General features: G+C 36.3%; 1 protein-coding gene across 1 annotated transcript in view; it reads left to right on the top strand.

Moving 5' to 3' along the window:
* The window catches only part of ATF6 (activating transcription factor 6), a 239690-nt gene that overhangs the window by 28009 nt on the left and 189184 nt on the right, over positions 1 to 22497 (top strand). The window contains exons 8-9 of the mRNA XM_043878947.1: positions 4623 to 4843; positions 21571 to 21756. Of these exons, the coding sequence (XP_043734882.1) occupies positions 4623 to 4843; positions 21571 to 21756 (407 nt within the window). The remainder of the gene's footprint in view (positions 1 to 4622; positions 4844 to 21570; positions 21757 to 22497) is intronic.

The raw sequence follows: 22497 nt of genomic DNA, 5'->3' as shown, positions 1-22497 counted from the left end.
TTTATCAATATGGCATTGATAAAAAGAACTAGGTGAGAAACTGGGTGGATCCATGAAAATCCACCAATCCCTTCCAGAAAACCCCAACCAAACAAACCTGAAATACCTGTCCTCTGAGGACAGGGTCAAAATACGGCCTTTTTCATATGAAAAACAGCAGTCCTGTCTAATGGGTATTCTTGTGACCTGTGAATGGATATCATGAACAAGGATATCCTTGAAATAAAATGCAAGATTAGTATATATTATTTGTGGATTTTTCTAGGAGTAGTCTCCGAAACTTTCATCAGGATCTCAAAAGTGTACATCGTCCCAAAGGCTAACAATTTAAATGTGTGAAGAACTTTATTATAGTTTCCATAATCTATTAAAACACATGTATAAAAGTAAAAGTTTGACATTAATATGATCGTATGTGAAGCAAGAGGTGCTCCTAAGAATTTGCTCTTAGTAGACCACTGGCTATGTTTGAATGATAGAAGATCTTACCTATAGCGAGAAGAACCACTTCTCTGAGCAGTTTATCAGTTTCAGAGGACTGAATCATACACTATTCAGAACTTCAGTGCTTTCCCATTATCTGAAAACAGTATTTATTTTGGGGGAGCATATGCTAATATAGGCCTCATTACTATTTTTATAGTGTAAATCTGCAGAGGTAATCTTGTAATAACATAACAGATTTAAATGTATGACTTCCAGTCTTCCATTTATTTGATAATGGGGAGAGAAGAAGAGACATATAGGAAAGGCATTTTATAGTTAATTGATATAAGTATCAGAAGTAAATATTTGCTATTAAAAAAGCAATTTCTTTTTTTGGCTATACTGTGCGGCATGCGAGATCTTTGCTCCCCACTCAGGGATCAAACCCTTGCCCTCTGCATTGGAAGTGCAGAGTCTTAACCACTGGACTACCAGGCAAGTCCTGCAAAAAAAGAAGTAATTCTTACAGGATTAAGTTCAAATTCTCTGGCTTGGAATGTGAAACCCATCACGGTTTGTCTCCAGTTTAGTTTTCTAACTTTACCTTGTAATAATAACTCTCCTTTCTATAAATCTTTGGTTCAACTAATTTGGCTATTGTTCATTAAATTTTCTTGTTTTTCCTAGTTCCTTGACATGCTGTTCAGTCTGCCTTAAATAACTTCTGCCTACTTCCACATCTGTGTCCTCTACATTCATTAAGATTCTTATGACAGTGCAGGTGAGAGATACTGAAACCTGGAATATCAGTGAAGATCCAGGATAGACAGTGGAGATGTTAGAAAGTGTAGAATCACAGGGGTTGGCAATCAGGTGATGGGAATGGAGGATGGAAGAAAGGAAAGTATCCTCTCTTGGACTTTTTGGGTAGATAGTGGTTCAAATCATTGAAATGGAGGATAGAGGTAAAATAACTTGTCCCAAGTTGTTCTATGAATAGAGGCACGGTCAGAACTTGAGCCCAGATGGTCTGGCTCAGAGTCTATGTAATTAATCACTATGCTCTATTGACTCTAAAAGAATGCAGACAAGTGGTCCTTGATCTCAAGAATTGACTATCTAATTGGAAAATTATATTAATAGTTAAATAACAGTAACTATGAGAACTAATGAATAAATTATACATGAAATACCCTCATGAAAGTTATTATACATAGAAGATGAAGTGCCAGATACCATTCTAAGTGCTTAACTGTGTTATTTAATCCTTACATCAACTTTGTGAGGATAGGTGCTATTATTATCATCTTCATTTTATAGATGAGAAAATTAATACACAGAGTTAGTCAGTCACACAGCCATACTATTTCAGACAAAGAAGACATTCAATAAATGTTTGATACAAAGTTTGAAATCTCTGAAGATAATTGAAAAGGGAGACACTGAGTGTCACAATCAGTGAGTCATTCAGCAAAAGTATCCAGCATTGAAACCAGCCATGGTCCATGAAAGGGGATTTATGTGTGATGCCAGAGGATTTGAGCATGCTGAAATGGATAAACAGTGTTTTGGTATGCCCTTTTTAACTGTTTCCACATGAGGAACAGTAGTAACTTATGTTCAGCTGCTAACTATTTAAGCCCTGAAACAGTTCTTTGCCTTGCGTTTTGTGATCTGGTGAGCATCTAGCATGTCAGATTTAGCAAGCCACCATGAACACACTGTAATAGAAATTTAGTTGCTTCTCCCCATTTTGTCTTGAACCCAAACATGCCAAGACTATTTAGAGGATCTTTGATTTAGATATTAAATAATTTGTGGTTAGTTGGGCACTCTGGGATGAAAGGGCTTGATGAGCATTTTTTTTTAAAAAGAGGCATCAATGGCCTGGAAGGACTTGGAGCCATATTTGGTATGCAGACCTTGCCTTGATATTGGTTCATCTCCCTTTCTCCATGCTATAGTTCTCTTAGCAAGGAGATGGTGATAACCAGACAATGAACACTACAGACTTGGATTATTTTTTGAATCAATTTTAAGAAATATTACAAAGCCATCTGCATGTGTTATCTGCCAATGCTTTAAATCTGTAACTGGAGCTAAAAGTAGGATTGTTTTTTTGAAATGATTTCACTGTTTATGTTTACCACCTTCTCTGATCTTTGGAGTAATCCCCTAAATTCACTGAGCATTGTAGTTTTGAGGGGTCTTTTTATCATAATTTTTAAACTCAGAAGATGTGGAACATTGCTTCTGATAATGCTCTTTTCAAAGTATTGTTTTAAATCAGTGGTTCTCAGCCTGTAGACTGGATACTGGGGCATGGGTGGTCAGAGTGGCAATAGCTTTTGGCTTTTTTGCAGGGCATCTGCAAATCCATATTTTCTGTTGACTGAATAAATAATTTGTTTCATATATCTTTGCACTGATTTTTAAATTTTGTGGTTATACTTATGATAATAAATTCCAGATTCATTTCAAATCACTACTAAATTCTTACTAAACTTTTCTCATCACATATTTTCTCAATTTACAGAAACTGAAAGGACAACTATGATCATCTTGGGTGACCATGGTATTTTTGATATTAAAGAAGGGTCCTTAAATTCAGGGTGGGAACCTTTGGTCTGAGTTTTACATTCTTGACATACATGAGTATGTCTTTCATAGTACCAGATTAACTGTGATAGATCAGTAAGTGTTATTTAGAAAACCTAACGTTTGGTGATATGCTATTTATTATTATTATTTTTGGTTTTGCAATGTTGCTTGCAGGATCTTAGGTCTCTGACCAGGGACTGAACCTATGTCCTTGGAAGTGAAAGTGCAGAGTCCTAACCACTGAACCACCAGGGAATTCTCTGTTAATTATTTTTATTTGAATATTTGGCTAGAGCAAATTTATATCTGCTTATGAGTTATTTCCATATTTTATATGTTTTTATTTCATAAAGTAAATTGTTCCAAGGGAAAATTAGAAGATAAGGATACTTAGTGATCTTTTATACTAAATTGTGTATATGATAAATCTGTGAAATTACTTTTAGGTCTTTCTTACTAATTTACTTACTTTTTAGGGATTAAATACTATTGATTCTAGTATGCTTTTCAAGGCCTTTTGAGACAGAAAGACTGATTTTATAGAAGTGATTTTTTTTTTTAAGCTAAGACATGTTCATAACAAACAGCTGTTTGAAGCATTATTTTGATTTTTGGTTTTCCTTGATCCTTTGAAATACTGAGCTGAATTTTACATGGGTCATGTTACTGTCTGAAAGCATAGTATTTTTTTTCCTTTAAGAAGAGTGTAAATATACAATGGGAAATTTTAGTTGCCAGTTACTTTAGTACCTTTATTTTGCTGGATAGGCTCAGGCAGCTGTGGATGTTAGGTGAGGCTTTCAACACCTTATAAAATTGGCCAGATCTGAAAGCAAACACTCAGCAGACAAGTAAACGTTTTACTAGACCAATGTTTGGGAGTTGTATGAGCCTTCTTTAGGTTATGATACTAATTTTAAGATTAGCATAATTTTAAAATAAGGTTAAATGTGAAGATTAAGAAAAGACTTGTAAAAAAAAAAAGAAAAGACTTATAGACTATTTTGGTGGGTAGGGGAATCAACATTATCTGCAGGTTATGTTGAATTACAGATCTATGTTTCCCGTGTTAGCTAAGAATTTATCTCAAGTGGTTTTAACATTTTTGATATTTGTAGACTCAGGTTCTTCCAAGTATTGACTTACTGAATCTCTGTCATTTATTTTTGGTGGTGTTTGTATTTCTCAACCCCATTAACTTAAAATATATGATTCTGTGCTCAGTATAAAAGGTTTGTTCTTTGTAATATGATAAATACTTCTAGCTCTCAAAAGTTTCAGAGGTTAATACTTAGGGAAATCTATGTATAACTTAGTAGATTTAGTATTTGTTAGTTGAAAAAAAGTGTGGAAATATATCATTAATCATAACTTCAAAGAGAATGAATTTAAAACACATTTTAAGTTCATTGAAAACACAATAGTGAAAGTCAGCAAGAATGTGTGCTGCTCTTGATTGTGGTTTTAATTGGTGGTTTTAATCGTTTCATGTGGTTTTACCTATTGTACCTGCAGAAGAGACCTAAATGCTAAACGGCTTGCCCCTGCCATAGCAGTTACGCGCCCTCTGACTCCTTTTGTTTTCTCTACTGCAGGTCAGGCCGTGGTGCTCTCTCAGCCTGCCGTGGTTCAGCTCCAGGCACCTGGAGCTCTGCCCTCTCCTCAACCAGTCCTTGCTGTTGCTGTGGGAACCACGCAGCTACCTAATCATGTGGTGAATGTGGTGCCCGCCCCTGTGGCAAACAGCCCAGCAAATGGGAAACTTTCTGTGACTAAACCTGTCCTACAAAGTACGATGAAAAGTGCAGGTTCCGATGTAAGTTTTGAAGTTGAATGCTTTTTTTAAATGCCTGATTTTAAAAATGAGAACAAAAAAGAACGACCCTATTTTTGTTTTTTAAATTTTGTTGTATTGTGTTAAATATGCTAAAATTGCACATCTAGTCTCTCGTGGAAAATAAGGGTAAGGCTTATGTTGATAGAATCTAAGTGTAAAGGTTTTAAAAAGTCCAGAGTGGTTTGACCAAGAGAGGTATCCATACCTTCCTCTTCTTTAATTCCTTCTTTTGAACCTTTTCATCGCATTACTTCAGACTGCGCCCCCCCCCCCCCCCCCCCAACTCAATCATACACTAGTATTTTACAGGATTCTTTCATGTTTCCTGATTGAAATGTTTTTGGCAATGCCCCAGATAAGTCTGCAGACTTCTTTTTGGTCAGAGTTTATATTTAGCTTCTCTCTTGACTTACTGAAGAGTTTTCACCACTGCATAACGATGACTTGCTACTGTTAGGAATTCTGTTTCTTGATGATTATTTAGTTTTTTCCCATCTTTGCAAACCTTCAGATTTTCTGTTACAGGGACTTTTGTAATTTATAAATCACAGAAAGTTTCCTAAGATCTGTCACAGCCTAAAACCAGTTATAGTACTTGCCAGCTAACTCTTGCTTTCTTTAAAAGTGATACAAAATACCTTATGTTATGTGTTAAACAGTAATTGAACATTTTGGGCCTGAAGTTCAGTGAAAGTTAAAATCAAGTAATTAGTCTGAAAGTGTATTCTCTAAAATCATGACTGGGAAAGCAAAACAAATCTTATATCTTTCTTTTAAATAAAAGTGGATATTACCTTTTCTTTGGGTATTGCAAAGTATTTTTAAAATCCTGTGAGTTATGTAACATTGTATATCATACTATTGACAGATCTGTCTACTAGAATTTATTAACTGGCCATTCAGTAGCCATTTCATTGTAGAATCACTCTACTGTTGCATAAACACAGCCAAGTAATCTCCATCAGCAATATTGTAAAGACCCATAACAAAAGAATATTATCTACTGGAGTATAACATTGAAATTCTACAGTAATTCCCACAGTTTAGATAGGCATTGAAAACAGTGTGTGCCAATACAGGAAGGAGGGACAGCAGTGTTATATGAGCATAAGCATGGTACGGGATTGAGCTTGACTGTTGTGTCAGTTTGAGTACTGGAGAAGGTGAGCACACAGATCTGTGGCATAATAGACACTAATGCCTAGTGTGTGTTTCAGTTGAAGATGAAGATTGAAGCTGAGATTTGCTTTATTTTTATTATTTTTTTTAATTTAAATTATTTATTTATTTTACTTTACAACATTTTATTGGTTTTGCCATACATTGACTTGAATCTGCCATGGGTGTACATGTGTTCCCCATCCTGAACCCCTCTCCCAACTCCCTCCCCACCCCATCCCTCTGGGTCATCCCAGTGCACCAGCCCCGAGCATCCTGTATCATGCGTCGAACCTGGGCTGGTGATTTGTTTCACATATGATAATTTACATGTTTCAATGCCATTCTCCTAAATCATCCCACCCTCATCCTCTCCCACAGAGTCCAAAAGACTCTTAAATACATCTGTGTCTCTCTTGCTGTCTCGCATACAGGGTTATTGTTACCATCTTTCTAAATTCCATATATATGCGTTAGTATACTGTATTGGTGTTTTTCTTTCTGGTTACTTCACTCTGTATAATAGGCTCCAGTTTCATCCACCTCATTAGAACTGACTCAAATTAATTCTTTTTAATGGCTGAGTAATATTCCATTGTGTATATGTACCACAGCTTCCTTATCCATTTGTCTGCTGATGGGCATCTAGGTTGCTTCCATGTCCTGGCTATTATAAACAGTGCTGCGATGAACATTGGGGTGCATGTGTCTCTTTCAGATCTAGTTTCCTCCATGTGTATGCCCAGGAGTGGGATTGTTGGGTCATGTGGCAGTTCTATTTCCAGTTTTTTAAGGAATCTCCACACTGTTCTCCGTAGTGGCTGTACTAGTTTGCATTCCCACCAACAGTGTAAGAGGGTTCCCTTTTCTCCGCACCCTCTCCAGCATTTATTGCTTGTAGACTTTTGGATAGCAGCCATCCTGACTGGCGTGTAATGGTACCTCATTGTGGTTTTGATTTGCATTTTTCTAATAATGAGTGATGTTGAGCATCTTTTCATGTGTTGTTAGCCATCTGTATGTCTTCTTTGGAGAAATGTCTGTTTAGTTCTTTGGCCCACTTTTTGATTGGGTCATTTATTTTTCTGGAATTGAGCTGCAGGATTTGCGTGTATATTTTTGAGATTAATTCTTTGTACATTGCTTCATTTGCTATTATTTTCTCCTGTTCTGAAGGTTGTCTTTTCACGTTGCTTATAGTTTCCTTTGTTGTGCAAAAGGTTTTAATTTTAATTAGGTCCCATTTGTTTATTTTTGCTTTTATTTCCAGTATTCTGGGAGGTGGGTCATAGAGGATCCTTCTGTGGTTTATGTCAGAGTGTTTGCCTGTGTTCTCCTCTAGGAGTTTTATAGTTTCTGGTCTTACATTTAGATCTTTAATCCATTTTGAGTTTATTTTTGTGTATGGTGTTAGAAAGTGTTCTAGTTTCATTCTTTTACAAGTGGTTGACCAGTTTTCCCAGCACCACTTGTTAAAGAGATTGTCTTTTCTCCATTGTATATTCTTGCCTCCTTTGTCAAAGATAAGGTGTCCATAGGTGCATAGATTTATCTCTGGGCTTTCTATTCTGTTACATTGATCTATATTTCTGTCTTTGTGCCAGTACCATACTGTCTTGATGACTGTGGCTTTGTAGTATAGTCTGAAGTCAGGCAGGTTGATTCCTCCAGTTCCATTCTTCTTTCTCAGGATTGCTTTGGCTATTGGAGGTTTTTTGTATTTCCATACAAATTGTGAAATTATTTGTTCTAGTTCTCTGAAAAATACCATTAGTAGCTTGATAGGGACTGCATTGAATCTATAGATTGCTTTGGATAGTATACTCATTTTCACTATATTGATCTTCTGATCCATGATCACGGTGTATTTCTCCATCTATTTGTGTCCTCTTTGATTTCTTTCATCAGCGTTTTATGGTTTTCTATATATAGGTCTTTTGTTTCTTTAGGTAGATTTATTCCTAAGTATTTTATTCTTTTCGTTGCAATGGTGAATGGAATTGTTTCCTTAATGAGATTTGCTTTAAAATACTCTATGTGGAGGTGATGAGCACAGAACAGAGGAAGCATGATCAGCAAAAAAAATGTTGGTACTCATTGAGGGTGGGTGTGTAGTCTTTCTTTCCTTTTGGTATTTGAGAAGTTTTCTACAATAAGTAAATGAATAATGATAACAAAAATCTAAGAATATTTCATGATATTTTCAACTAAAAAATCATACATCCAACTTTTCAATTAAAAAGTTTTTCACAGGAGAATGATGTTCACAGGGAAATTTTATTTCATGTCTGGTGATTGGTCTGTTCAGATTATGTTTCTTATTGACTAAGTTTTGGCAGGCTGTGTGTTTCTAGAAACCTGTGTGCGTCTAGGTTGTCCAGTTTGTTGGCATATAGCTGTTCATAGTATCCTTTTGTGATTTTTTGTGTTTCTGTGGTATCAGTTGTTATTTCTCCTCTTTCATTTCTTATTTTGTTTATCTGGGTTCTTTTTGTTTTCTTCTAGGTGAGTGTGGCTAGAGGCTTGTTGATATTACCTTTTCAGAAGACCAGCTCTTGTTTTATTGATCTTTTCTGTTGTTTTTGGATCTTTGTTTTATTTATTTCCTCTCTGATTTTATTACTTCCTTCATTTTGATGACTTTGAGTTTTGTCTGTTCTTTTTTTCCCAATTCTTTTAGGTGTCAGGTTAGGTTATTTGAGATTTTTCTTGTTTCTTGAGGAAAGCCTGTATGACCATGAACTTCCCTTTTAGAACTGTTTTTGTACATCCCCTAGATTTTAGAAAGCTGTGTTTTCATTTTCACTTGTCTTGAGGTATTTTCTGATTTCCTCTTTGGTTTCACTGTTGACCCATTGTTTGTTTAGCAGCTTGTTGTTTAGTCTCCATGTGTTCACTCTTCTCCCGTTTTTCTTACTGCGGTTGATTTCTAGTTTCATACTGTTGTGATCAGAAAAGATGCTTAAAATAATTTCTGTTCTGAACAAGGATTTTGAAAATGATTGCTTAAAATTTTCTTTTAATACTTTTTAAATTGTGAATTTGAATGTTTTTTCTGTAATACTCACAAATAAAACTTGCAATAGAAAATATTCAAAGTTGTCTATAGGTAATATGTTTAGGCATTAAAAATATGTATTTTGAAATATTTTAGACATGAAAAAGGTAATGGCTAATTAGAAATTTTAAAAATATTGATGTATATGACACCTATATATTTTTTGATTACCAACATTTTTGATTACCAATCATACCTCACTGAGTACCAGCATATTTTTGCTAATCATGTTTCCTCTGTTCTGTGCCCATCACCTCCACATAGAGTATTTTAAAGCAAATCTCAGCTTCACATCATTTCATCTTCAACTGAAACACATACTATGCATTAGTGTCTATTATGCCGTAACACTGTGTGCTTACCTTTTTTAGTACTCAAAATAAACTAACATGATAGTCAAGCTTTAATCCTGTACTGTATGTCTATTTTCATATAACACTGCTGTTCCTCCTTCATGTCTTGGCACACACTGTTTTCAGTGTGAAAATCTTAACATATTTTAGTCTATATTCCTAGAATTATAACATTCAATCATGGGATGGTCCAGAGGAACATAGCTAGGATGGAGAGACGGTCTAGAAACCATGTCATGGGGAGAAGAATGGTTTAAGGGTTGGTATGATTCAGTCAGCTGAAGAAAAGAAGACTGAAAGTAGAGCCATCTTCTAGAAAATGAAGGTTGTCGTGTGGAAAATAGGATAACTGTTCTGGGTTATTCCAAAGGACTCATCTAGCACAGGTGCACGTAAGTTATAGAAAGTGAAAGTCAAACTCGCTCAGTCATGTCCGACTCTTTATGATCCCATGGATGTACACTCCATGAAATTCTCCAGGCCAGAATACTGGAGTGAGTAGCCAGCTGTTCCCTTATCTTCCCAACCCAGGGATCAAACCCAGGTCTCCGACATTGCAAGCGGATTCTTTACCAGCTGAGCTGCCAAGGAAGCCGAAGAATACTGGAGTGGGTAGCCTATCCCTTCTTCAGTGAATCTTCCCGACTCATGAATCAAACTGGGGTCTCCTGCGTTGCAGGCCGATTCTTTACCAGCTGAGGAAGCCCAAGTTATAGAAAAATTTTTTCTAAGAGTCTTTGATGCAGTAATTCTATTTAATAACAAGAAGAAATCATTGTTTTTCTTCTAGGCTTAATATCTGAATAATGAGCATCTTAATGTTGGCATCATTGTATGTCACTGACACACATTCTGTAATCTTTATAAACATTTCAATTAATTATTTGTTGGTCTATTAGCCAGACATCCTTTAGAAGTTCTTTGATGTGAAAGACTATGTCTGTTTTGGTTTTAAACTCTTTGAGTGCTTTGTAAATTTGGCTGAATAATGCAGTCAACGTTGAAGAACTGGGGAATGTGTGAGATGAGAAAGTATAGAACCAACAAGTATTAGCTTTTTTTTAAGCAGTAATTATTGACTAGCATTCTTATTATTTTTCAAAATTTAGAGTTGACAGTGTTATACAAGAAAGATTCAAGTACTGTATGTCTGGTGCAAGAGACGTAAAGACGATTAGAATACATTTTCTAATCAACCTGCATTGAGATTTTTGTGCTTGTTTTTCCTTGACTAGCACATCAGGGAGTGAGCCAAGCCTTTTCAGTATGAGTTTTCTGTTAGAGGTTTTGACTTAATGTTTATTTCAAGTAAAGACACATCAGTCTGTCCTCTATCAGCTGGCCAAGCCAGTCAGGAACCCAGGATAAATCTGTTCCAGAAGGAGCTGCAGAAAACTTTGATCTGCTCACATATGTAGTCTCCTGTGACCTCAACAGTGTGTGTGTTTGTTAGACTCAAGTCCTATTAAATTAGGATAAATATGAGTTAGTATAACCCCAATTCAAAATGGCCAAAATGAAAACTTTTTCAGCAAGCGTTTTTTTGTGTGTTTTTAAACCACAGAATGTGGTGGAAAAGTTGTAATTCGGTACCAAAAAAAAGTGTATCAGTTTTTTGTGGCTTTGTATTGCTGACATGGCTTCTTTTTTTTTCTACCTTTTTTGTTCTTTTCCTTTGGCTGGTTTCACTCTCCAGAGGTCTGCTTCTGCCATAAAGTAGCATTTTTAGCATACCATATTCTGCAAACTACATTAAGTGCCACATTTTCTGTTATGAAACAGTTTGCCTGGTTCAAATTATAATCTCACTCTTCTGCCTTTTGCTGGTAAATCTGTTCCGTTTAACTCTTGGAAACCTCACCTAAGTCTTCAAGAAATATGGTTGGTTTTTGGCTCAGATCCTGATGGAAAAAATGAACATGGTCTCTCATTTCAGTGTAGAAATTCTCTTAAGCAGTTTCTTAGTAAATGGTAATCTTGGAACTACAAAGATGCCTTCATGGGAGAACATGCTTATCTTTCTTGAAAGTGCTATTGAGTGTTGCCAAACATCAAACCAAGGGCTTGGAAACAGCAATCTGTTTACATCTGCATTGAATACTTCCACTTACCCATTATAATTCCATAAAGTTCACAAGACATTATGGGCCTAGTTTTAAGACTATGGAGCTACAACATTGTTTTGGTTACTGGGACAACAGAGCAGGAAAAAAAGAGTGGTGAAATTCTATTCTAAATGTCGCAAGTGGGTCAAGGTGGAGCAAAAACCCTTAATAGAAATCAGTTGGTGGAAACAATGAAAAGAAAGTGATCAGAAACAAGTTCAGAACTTGAAATAACATCAGATGGGAGACTGATGAAGGGGTACAGGCTATACTGACAGAAGGCCACAGGTCTTCCTCTCAGTCCATTCACTCCACTGAGCATCTTCCAAGCCCCTTATTACTTTGGACCCCCTGTTTTGCTCTTTACTTAGTGACTTTGACTCCTTCCATCCCTGTCCCTTCCCTTTGGGAGTGCCTGTCCTGGGTCACCAGAGCCATCCCGAGGAGGTGGGTGCTGGGGCATCCCTTTCCCCTGGCCTTGGGTATTAGAGTGGTGTGGAGGAATTCCCCTGGCATCCTGCCAAATTGAAACTTTGTGTTTCTTTCCTGTGGGGGCAAGTGTTACATAGTTAAGTTCAAAAATTCAGGTATTGTTAGTATTGTCAGCATGGGGTTGATGTGATGCTGGCCCAGATGATGCTGTACGCCCAGTGTTCCTTTATTGCAGTGGCAGAATGCTGAAGTTGGGAATTGACTACATTTACAGCAAGCAGTAAGCAAGCCTCCTCATCGTCCAGAGGGAGATGTTACCTCATCTCTCAAGGTCAGCCCTGAGAAATGGCCTGGATAAAGAGTGGTCAGGGCTTTGTATTCTTGTCATACCCAGGAGGATGTGCAGTAGCAGGATTCACAGGGTACCCCCTAAAGGGGTAGCTTCCAAGAAAAGTATGAATCTAAAACTGTTTACAATCTGTTTACAATGCAGAGCAGTGCAGAGAAACTGTTAGAAAGATGGAGAGTGTCTGTGTTCTATTTCAAAAAAAAAATGTGCAACTACTGAACATTTAAGATGCTTATTTTGTCTGTAAACCCACAAATAGATACTCTGTCAGGTCAAAGTGTGAGCTGAATAACCTTGAATTGTGTGACTACCTTAGATCTAAGAAGATAAATTGTGAATAAATAATGAACTTTTTAGTAACTAAATTCTTAAGCAACAGAGACATTGAGATCATGATATTTCTTTAGGCTATAAAGTAGAGGAATCCATTAGAACAAATTCAACAGGAAGATTTAGAGATCTGAAAAACTATCCAGATTCTAGTAAAGAAATTACTTCTGTGCTGACTGCTTTTTGGCTTTGCTGCTACCAGACACTCTGCACGTAAAAGAAAAGCATGCTTTGTTAAAATATTTGCAGTTCCTCTTTAGATGGAGATTTGGGGCTCCTAAAAATTTATCCTGAATAAAGACTTTGGCAAGTAATCTCTTCTATGGCTATAGTAGCTTTGGAATGAGAAGTGAACAGATTTTTTTTCTCTGATGTGTTGCATTAGGTTAGATTTATGTCATGGCAGCTTTAACATTCTTTATTCTTTATTTCTCAGTTTAGCATCTTGATAAGGTTAATAAATAATTATTTTTATAGGGATGCTGATTTATATCTTAATAAAAAATTAAATGCTTCTGTCCTTTCTCTAATTTCTCTTCCTGTAAACTACCCCTGGAGACTTATTCCTAGGAAGACAGTCCTCCCATGACCTAGATGCTTTCTAGCCATTTTGTTTCCCTGCTCAGAAGCAATCATTGTTACCAGGTTTTTGTGCATTCTTTCTGAGATAGTTCTTTAGTATATAAGAATATATCTTTTTACCTATTTACCTGTTTTATGGAAATGGTAACATACTATAAACACTGTCCTGCATGTCACTCTTCTCAATATATCTTAGAGATTTTTCAACAGCAGTACGTACAAAGTTTTCTTAATATTTTAATAGGTGCATGGTAGTCTTATCTCATACAGCTGTCATAATCATTTAAGGGTTTTATGGGGGTTTTTTCCTTTGTAAACATTCTTCCATTGAATCACTTGGTACTTATTTCACTTTGTTCATATGAACGTATATCTGTAGGAGAAATCCCTGGAACTGAAACTAGAGCATCAGAAACTAGGTAGTTTGTCACCTTAGGGGTAATTGTAATTTGTTCTTCTACTTTAAGTGTGCAAGAATGACAGTCACAGGGTTTCTTAATGGAACCCATCAATAGGTTTCAGTGTTCCCCTAAACAAGTTCCCTGTTCTTCACCTCACTGTGTTCTTTGCTTGTAATACTTTGCATGCATGTACATTTGTCTGAAAAGAGAGTCCTTAGCTTCTGCCTTCCATGGCCTTTTGAGGTGAATGAAAGTCCTTGTTTGCTTGGAGTTTTTTAATAGCTTAATTGGGCTAAAATTCATATACTACAGAGTTTACCTTTTTATTTTTAAAAATTATTTATTTTTTTCGGCTTTGCTGGGTCTTCATTGCTGTGCACAGGCTTTCTCTAGTTGCAGCAAGTGGGGCCTGCTCTCTCATGGCAGTGCGTGACCGTCTGATTGTGGCGGCTTCTCTTGTTTCAGAGCATGGGCTCTGGGGTGCTTGGGCTTCAGTAGTTGTGGCACATGGGTTTGGTTGCCCTGCCGCATGTGAAGTCTTACTGGACCAAGGATCAGACTTGTGTCTCCTGCATTGGCAGGTGGATTCTTAGCCACTGGACCACCAGGGAAGTCTGAGTTTACCCTTTTAAAATGTACTCTTTAGTGATTGCTTAGTATATTCTCAGAGTTATGCAATTGTCACTGATGTTTAATGCTAGGATATTTCATCAGCCTAAAAAGAAACTCCATTCCTGTTAGCAGTCATTCCTCATCTGCCATCCTTTTCAACCCCTGGCAGCTACTTCCTAATCTGCTTTCTGTATAAGGGAAAGTGAAAGTTGCTCAGTTGTGTCCAGCTCTTTCTGACCCCATGGACTATACCGTCCATGGAATTCTCCAGGCCAGAATACTGGAGTGGATAGCCTTTCCCTTCTCCAGGGGATCTTTGCATCCCAGGGATCAAACCCAGGTCTCCCACATTGCAGGTGGATTCTTTACCAGCTGAGCCACAAGGGAAGCCCAAGAATACTGGAGTGGGTAGCCTATCCCTTCTCCAGCATATCTTCCTGACCCAGGAATTGAACCAGGGTCTCCTGTACTGCAGGTAGATTCTTTACCAACTGAGCTATGAGGGAAGCCTGCTTTCTGTATGGAGTTGCCTATCCTGGACATTTCATATCAATAGAATTATACATGATGTAGCTTTTGTGTATGATTTCTTTCACTTAGCACAATATTTTTCAAGATGCATTTATGTGTCTTATTTCAATGTTTACTCCTTTTCATGGCCAAATAATAGTCCATTTTCCAGATAGACCACGTTTGGGTTATCCAGTCATCAGTTGATGGACATTTGGGTGGTCTCTGCTTTTAGGCTGTTAGGAATAATGCTGCTTTGAAAATTCATGTACAACTTTTTGTAGTCTTTTAAAAACAATTTTTAGCATATAAAGAGTGTTTACAAATCAGAAAGATGCAAGTTAACCCAACAATCAAATGGACAAATTAAGTGAATAGATTATTTCAATGAAAATATCATTGGCTATAGTCTTGAAGGTGTGTATTCTCCAGAACATTACTGCTCTACAAATGTGTGAAAGAATATTAATTGTTAACAGAAGAGAACTTTTGACTGGTTAAAGGTGGTTAACAAATAATACTCAAAGATTAAACCTGTTATGGTTAACATTTTCTGTGGCTCTTACCACCCTTGATTTTGAGTTTTAAAGGAAAGTTCTTTTTTCTTTTCCTATAACTCCTTAGTGTTATGTTGGTACTGCAGTCTTGTGTGTGTGTGTGTGTGTACATGTGTACCAGACCTTGTATATGGTAATAATTTCAAATTTTAAAAAGTTGTAAAAACAAAACTAGTGCAGAGAACACCCATGTACTTTTACCTGGATTCACCTGTTGTTAACATTTTACCACATTTGCTTTAACAGTTAGTTTTATTTATCTGCCTGTCTATCCATCTGCATATATATATATATATATATATATATACACACACACACACACATACATTTTTTCTGAACTATTTTACAGTAAGTTACATACCTTATAGTTTCTTTACCCTTAAATATGTCAGTGTGTATTTCCTCAGAATAGGGATATTCTCTTACTTACCCACAGTACAGTTATCACCTTCATAAATTTGTTTGTAAAATACTTTATTCAGCTGTCAATATGACAGTTTTATTACTTGAGTTTTTCCCCCTCCAATATAGGATCCCTATAGGGTCAGATATTGCATTGAGATGTCATGTCTCTTTGACTTCTTTTAATCTGGAGCATTTCCATAGCCTTTGTCTTTTTGACACTTCTGAGAAGTTCAGCTTTTTTCTAATATAGTTTTAATAAGTACTTCACATTTATTTTCACATAGTCCTATTTGATTCTCTCAAAATCCTTGTAAAGTGGGCTTTATTCTCATTTTACCATTGAATGAATCAATTGGTTAAATATTTCAGTCAAGGCCATATTACTTAGATGGCTGATATTGGTGAACTGGTCTATACCAGACACTTTGTAAGTGCATAAAACCTCCTATTGGCCTTCTCAGGCAGATGAGTGAGAGTCCTGATAAATACAGAATAAGGAGCAGACTGAGGGATGTTGGGAGGGGAGTGAATTAGATTTTTAATCTTAGGCTCTAGTTTTCTGCTTTTGTATGTATTAAATGGGATTTCCAGATTTTGTCTGTTTTTGTTTTAATCTGATATTTAATATTTGAAATCTGTAAAAATAAGAGCTGGAATGAAGGCAGATATTTGCAATATTACTTTAGTTGAACAGTTTATCTGAGTATCTCTGAGGCACATTGTTGATGGGAATTTTTGTTTCCTCACCCAGTTTATTCATAGCTGCAGGATATTTCTTTTTAGTGAAACTTATAGCTCAGTGGTAAAAAATCTGCCTGCAATGCAGGAGCCACAGGAGACATGAGTTTGATCCCTGGGTCTGGAAGATCCCATGGAGGAGGAACTGGCAACCCACTGCAGTATTCTTGCCTGGACAATCCTGTGGATAGAGGAGCCTGGTGGGTGAGAGTCTATGGGGTGGCAAAGAGTCGGACACGACTGAGCAGCTTAGCCCAGCATGGCATGTGTGTGGTACATTACAGTCTACAGAGAACCTCCGTGTCCATTACTCATTTGATCCTCACCTCCATCATATGACCTGCGATGATGGAGTTAGGATTCAAGCCTTGGCCTTCCCTCAATTCAGCACTGTTGTCTTTACTCTGTGCTCCATTAATGAGGCTTTACTTTCAAGGCAGTCCTGATGCAGTGCCAACTTCAAATTATCCGTATCTTGAAACTTGCTGTTCCCTTTTCTTTCTCTCTACAAATGTATTCTCTTAATTAAGAAAAAAATTCAAGCAGATGGTTTTAAGTGTTGGGAGACAAAATATAAAGATTGACTTTATTTGAACAGTGTGGGATCAGATAAAACAGCAAAGTTAATAGCATCCATATTTTATGAAACAGTAGTCGTTATTGTGCTGCATGGTAATTAAGCACACATGTTTAACATCGGTAATAGAACCATTTTGTTTTCAGATTGGATGAGACCTTTAGAGGATTAAAGAGTCAATTGCAAGTAGACGAAGTTTATTTCTTTTTTATTTAATTGAATAAAGTTTTGTTTGATATAATGAAGAGGTTAATCAGTGACAGTGTTTGCTTTATACATCAGTTTAGAGAGAAAGATTCAGCAAAATGAGAATTAGAACTGATAGATGTATAGTAACCTAGTGGTTTATTCACCTGTATGTTACCGATACTTGATCTGTCTTGAGCTTGTGTAAGATGTTGGGATGTGTTTCTTAGCGGTAAAATATTTTAATATCTTTATAGCCATTCAGAACTTTGAAGTTCCTTTTTTAGCAACGTCACAGAATCAAGGGTCTAAATAGTCTATTTTATTTGTAAGAAGAACATGTCTTGTAGTGTTTATCAGTAACTTAAAATGAAACATAATGCAAAGAGACTTAGGATTTTGACTCTTAAATTGATTCAAACAAAAAAGTATTTGTCCGTTTGTGAAAATTCTCCTTTTATGAGAGTCTTTCTTTTTTTATTACTATTTTTTAATATAAATTTATTTATTTTAATTGGAAGCTAATTACTTTACAATATTGTAGTGGCTTTGCCATACACTGACTTGCATCCTCCATGGGTGTACATGTGTTCCCCATCTTGAACCCCCCTCCCACCTCCCATCCCTCTGGGTCATCCCAGTGCACCAGCTCCAAGCACCCTGTCTCATGCATCGAACCTGGAAAGGCGATCCAGTTCACATATGATAATATACATGTTTCAGTGCCATTCTCCCAAATCATCCCACCCTCACCCTCTCCCACAGAGTCCAAAAGACTGTTGACTACATCTGTGTCTCTTTTCCTGTCTCACATATAGGGTTATCATTACCATCTTTCTAAATTCCATATATATGCGTTAGTATATGGTATTGGTGTTTTTCTTTCTGGCTTACTTCACTCTGTATAATAGGCTCCAGTTTCATCCACCTCATTAGAACTGATTCAAATGTATTCTTTTTAATGGCTGAGTAATATTCCATTGTGTATATGTACCACAGCTTCCTTATCCATTCGTCTGCTGATGGACATCTAGGTTGCTTCCATGCCCTGGCTATTATAAACAGTGCTGCGATGAACACTAGGATACCCGGGTCTCTTTGAATTCTGGTTTCCTCGGTGTGTATGCCCAGCAGTGGGATTGCTGGGTCATATGGCAGTTATGAGAGTCTTTCTTACAGTCAAGTAAATGTTTAGTAATGAAACACAATGTTTTATAGTGCAGTGGCACTAAAGGGAGAGTATTTTGCTGCTTAGGAGTTTTTCCTTTTCCAAGGCATAATGCTTGGTGAAAGAGTTGTCTGAAGGCAGGATGATCAGAAGCAGGGACTGACTAGCTGTTCACTCATCTCAGTCATGCTGAATCATCTTATATGCCCACAGGGAGATGTGTCAATTGATTAATGGGCCAGAGTATAGATTTTATGTTTGTAGACTGCTAACAGAGGAGGGTAAACTTCCAGATACAAGCAGTACCTTAAGCCTTCAATTTCAAGCAGGCACATAATTAAAGTAACCACACAGTTCACTGAGTTTAGAGTTCCATACTGTAATGCAGGACTTCCTGTTTGGTATTTAAAAGCAGCGTGGAGCTGTTGTGGAAGTAGCACTGGTCTTGGAATTAACTGCCCTAAACTCTAGCCTTGATTCTTCTACTGTAACAGTATTGAATGATGAGCCTTATTTTAAAGAATCTTGAAAACTATTAACAATCTCAACAAGAGGAGATTAGTTAAACGTATTATGGAGCATCAATGTAATTGAAATACTGTGCTGCCATTCTCATGGCATGTCAAGGATGATCATGATATGTTATATGGGGGAAAAATCGGTTTACAAAACAGTAATTACAGGTAGTCATTTTTTTCTTTTACATATCCTCACCTGTCAAACAAACAGACAAACAGTATGTGTATGTTTAATCTTAAATTTTATTTTTTTTTACCCTCAAAAATACAGAATAATTTAAATATTTTATTCAGTTAGCTGAAGATAGCTTGCTGAAATGTAAAGTTGGAGCTCTGTGTTTGGAGATTCCTGTGGACTTCATATATTTTTACTGTATTCATCCTTTGTATTTATTGGTAATACTGAGTATTTACTGCATTTTCAGAACTATTGTTATCTCTTTCTATAGGAAGAAATGGATATTTGGCTACAGGTGGTTTTCGTTTTTTTAGTATGAGGCATGTGCACTGACAGCCTTTGAAACTTTATGCTGTATAATATGCAGGTGCTTTTATTGTTTATAGAAATCCCTAATCCTGTTTGAAATTTATTAAGTAGTGTGCCGTCTGTAAGCCTCCCTAGAGTCCATACATTAATCAGCCTTTAAAGTAAGGTTACCTTTTATCCAACTTTCAGTATAAGCTCTTCCATCTGGGAACCTTCTCTTTTATGTGCTTGCTCAGCATTCTGCGTACTTCAGCACTCCAACGTTAAGTATTAATTATGGACACTGGCATTCTCAGTAACAGTGAAGATCACTAAGAGTAACAGTAGATTGAACAAAGTGGCATTGTCCAGAAAGTAGTTTGAAATTGATGAATAATTAAAATCCATTATGATTGCCACTGCTTTGTGCAGTGTGTGTGTTTAGCATTATTGAAGAGTGGGATAGTTATGCCATAGGGAAATTTTGTAGATTGATGGTTATAGAAGTCAGCATTCTTGTGAAGTTTCAGTTAAAAAAGAAAAAAAAGAGGGAAAGATACACTTCTTGACATCTCATGTAATATTTCTTTTCCTCGTGGGTTCTTTTTTTCTTCCTTATGGATTCTGATTGCTCAGTTGGATTTGGTATACCTTTATTTCTAGAAACTGCAGTATGGGGTGGAAATTGTATTGTTATTTCAAAAGAAATAAGCATTAAACTATTTAATTTTATTTATGTATCTCAGTAAAAATTATTAAACAGCCACAGTAAAATGTTTACTTTTTTAAAAGTCCTTTACAAAATAGAGAAGTCAGAAATTCTGTCATCTGTGTACTTACAATAATAAATTTAATATTGTTTGGTTCTTTTTATGGACTAAATTTTACTATCTCACATTCTCTCTGAAATAGACTAATGCTAAAACACATTTCACATCTTTGTTTAGAAAATATGACAAGAATAATTTCGGTCAGTAAGTTTTGATTATGGTAGATATTGTGAGTCATATCATATAGTTTTGGCTTCCAAGGTATAAAATCTAGGAAAAGAGAGAAAAAGTCAGCATTTTTAAAACAGAGCATTCAGCTGTATCTTCTGAATTATAAGGGCGTGAGTAATTCAGACAATATTAAAAACTCCAAGTGGTCTATCATAATTAAGAGTTTGGACGGTCTTTAGAATTAGCTTAGTAGAGGAGATGGCATTCTAAATCAGAACAAACAGTATGAATTAAGAAACAAGTTAGATATGTGTGAAGATCATGGAATAACCTTGATTGGAAGGTGTGGTGTGAATAGTTGTAGAGTTAGAAAAGTAGAGAGTGGTCACATTATGGAAGATTTTGAAAGCAAAGGTGGATAGGTAAAATACATGACTAGCTTGCTTTTGCAATGGAGTAGCAAGATTAAAATGTTTTTAGGAGAAGAAAGTTATCTTAAAAATGGTAGACAGAGGAGCTTGAAGCCAGCTGAAGCAGTTAGAAGGTTGTTGCAGTAGTCTGGAGATGAGTCAATAGGTGCCTGCATTAGGAGAATGGCAGTGGAATTAGAGAAGCAGGAATGACAGACACACTTTCACTGGAATTAACTTGGTTGTTCGTGTATCTTCAGTATATATTTAGTGAGTAAATAAGAGGTTGAGAGAGGCAGTAAATTTAGGGAATGAAGGAAAAATAGGTTACTGGTCACACCTTCCTTTATATCCTGAGAGATACCATTGATAGAAGATCAATAGATTTTAAAGAATAGGTAGAGGGAGATAATGAATTCAGTTGGCACATGGTGAATTTGAAGTGATGGTAACTCTACCAGTAGAAGTGGCCCTATAAGTAACAGGATAGATGGTTCTGAAAAACAGTCAAGTAATTCAGGGCCTGTGTATAGATTAAAGCTGTATGTATACATATATATAGTATTTCTAAAGGGAAAATAGGGAGATCAATAAATAAATCTTATTTATTATTTATCAATAAATAAGTCTTATTTCTGGTGAAAACACCAGAAGAAATCATTTAACAGGTTTTAGAAGGCCTTATTTAATCATTTGAGTTCGGTTTATTTCATTTGAGTATTTAAAAAAAAAAAACACAGTAAGCTATCTTTTGAACAATTTGCTTAAAGATAATTATAAAAATCAGTATATTCTTCACTGATCTGATTCTAAAATCCAACTATTTTTGATTTACTGTAACTTTTCCTAGATTGCTGTGCTAAGGAGACAGCAACGTATGATTAAAAATCGAGAGTCAGCTTGTCAGTCCCGCAAGAAGAAGAAAGAATACATGTTAGGCCTAGAGGCAAGGTTAAAGGCAGCCCTTTTGGAGAATGAGAAGCTGAAGAAAGAGAATGGTTCACTGAAGCGGCAACTGGACGAAGTTGTATCAGAGGTGAGTGCTAGTACGTGATAGAGCCGAGGTGATGGGTTGAAGTATTCTTTTTTCCTGATAAAGCAATTGGAAATTTTACATTTTAAATTAAATTTTGTAAAATAGTAATAGCAAAAGGCAGGCACAATAAGCCGAAAAACATTTGTAGTAAGAATAAAGTGTTGGAAAGAGGAGCTTTTGAATTGTACCTCCCAAGCTGTGTATAAAAATTGTCTCCTTTTCCTGGGTTTCTTCTCCCTTATTATCATAGCATCCATTCTCTCTTTTTTTTTTTGACTAAATGAATCACATCAGGTCTCCTAAGTAGTCCCACTAGGTCTTCCCTTTTAAAAGAGTAAACAATAAAAAATTTAAAAATTTAATATGTTCTCAGTTCACCCAACCTCTATACTATACTTTGTATTTTGTTGCTATGTGTCCCAGCGAGGCTAATCATCTCAATTCTGTTCATGAAATCTGCTGCTTTCAGAATTTCCTACCACAGTGCTTTCTTGAACCAAACAGATGCCTCTGCCTAGTGAATGGGGCTTTTTTGTTTGACTGTGCAGTGCAGCATGTGGGATCTTCATTCCCTGACCAGGGATCAAACCCATGCTCCCTGCAGTGGAAGCATGGAGTCCTAACCACCAGACCGCCAGGCAATTCCCCAGAGACTGGCTTCTTACATTGCTCTTTCTATCTTCCCCTGAGCACATGGGAAAATTCCATTATGTTACTGAAAACAGTGATTTAAGAGAGAGA

This window comes from Cervus elaphus, chromosome 20 (assembly GCF_910594005.1).
Source record: "Cervus elaphus chromosome 20, mCerEla1.1, whole genome shotgun sequence".
Lineage (NCBI taxonomy): Eukaryota > Metazoa > Chordata > Mammalia > Artiodactyla > Cervidae > Cervus > Cervus elaphus.
The sequence above is the reverse complement of the archived record's forward strand: the minus strand, read 5'-3'. Positions and strand labels throughout refer to the sequence as shown.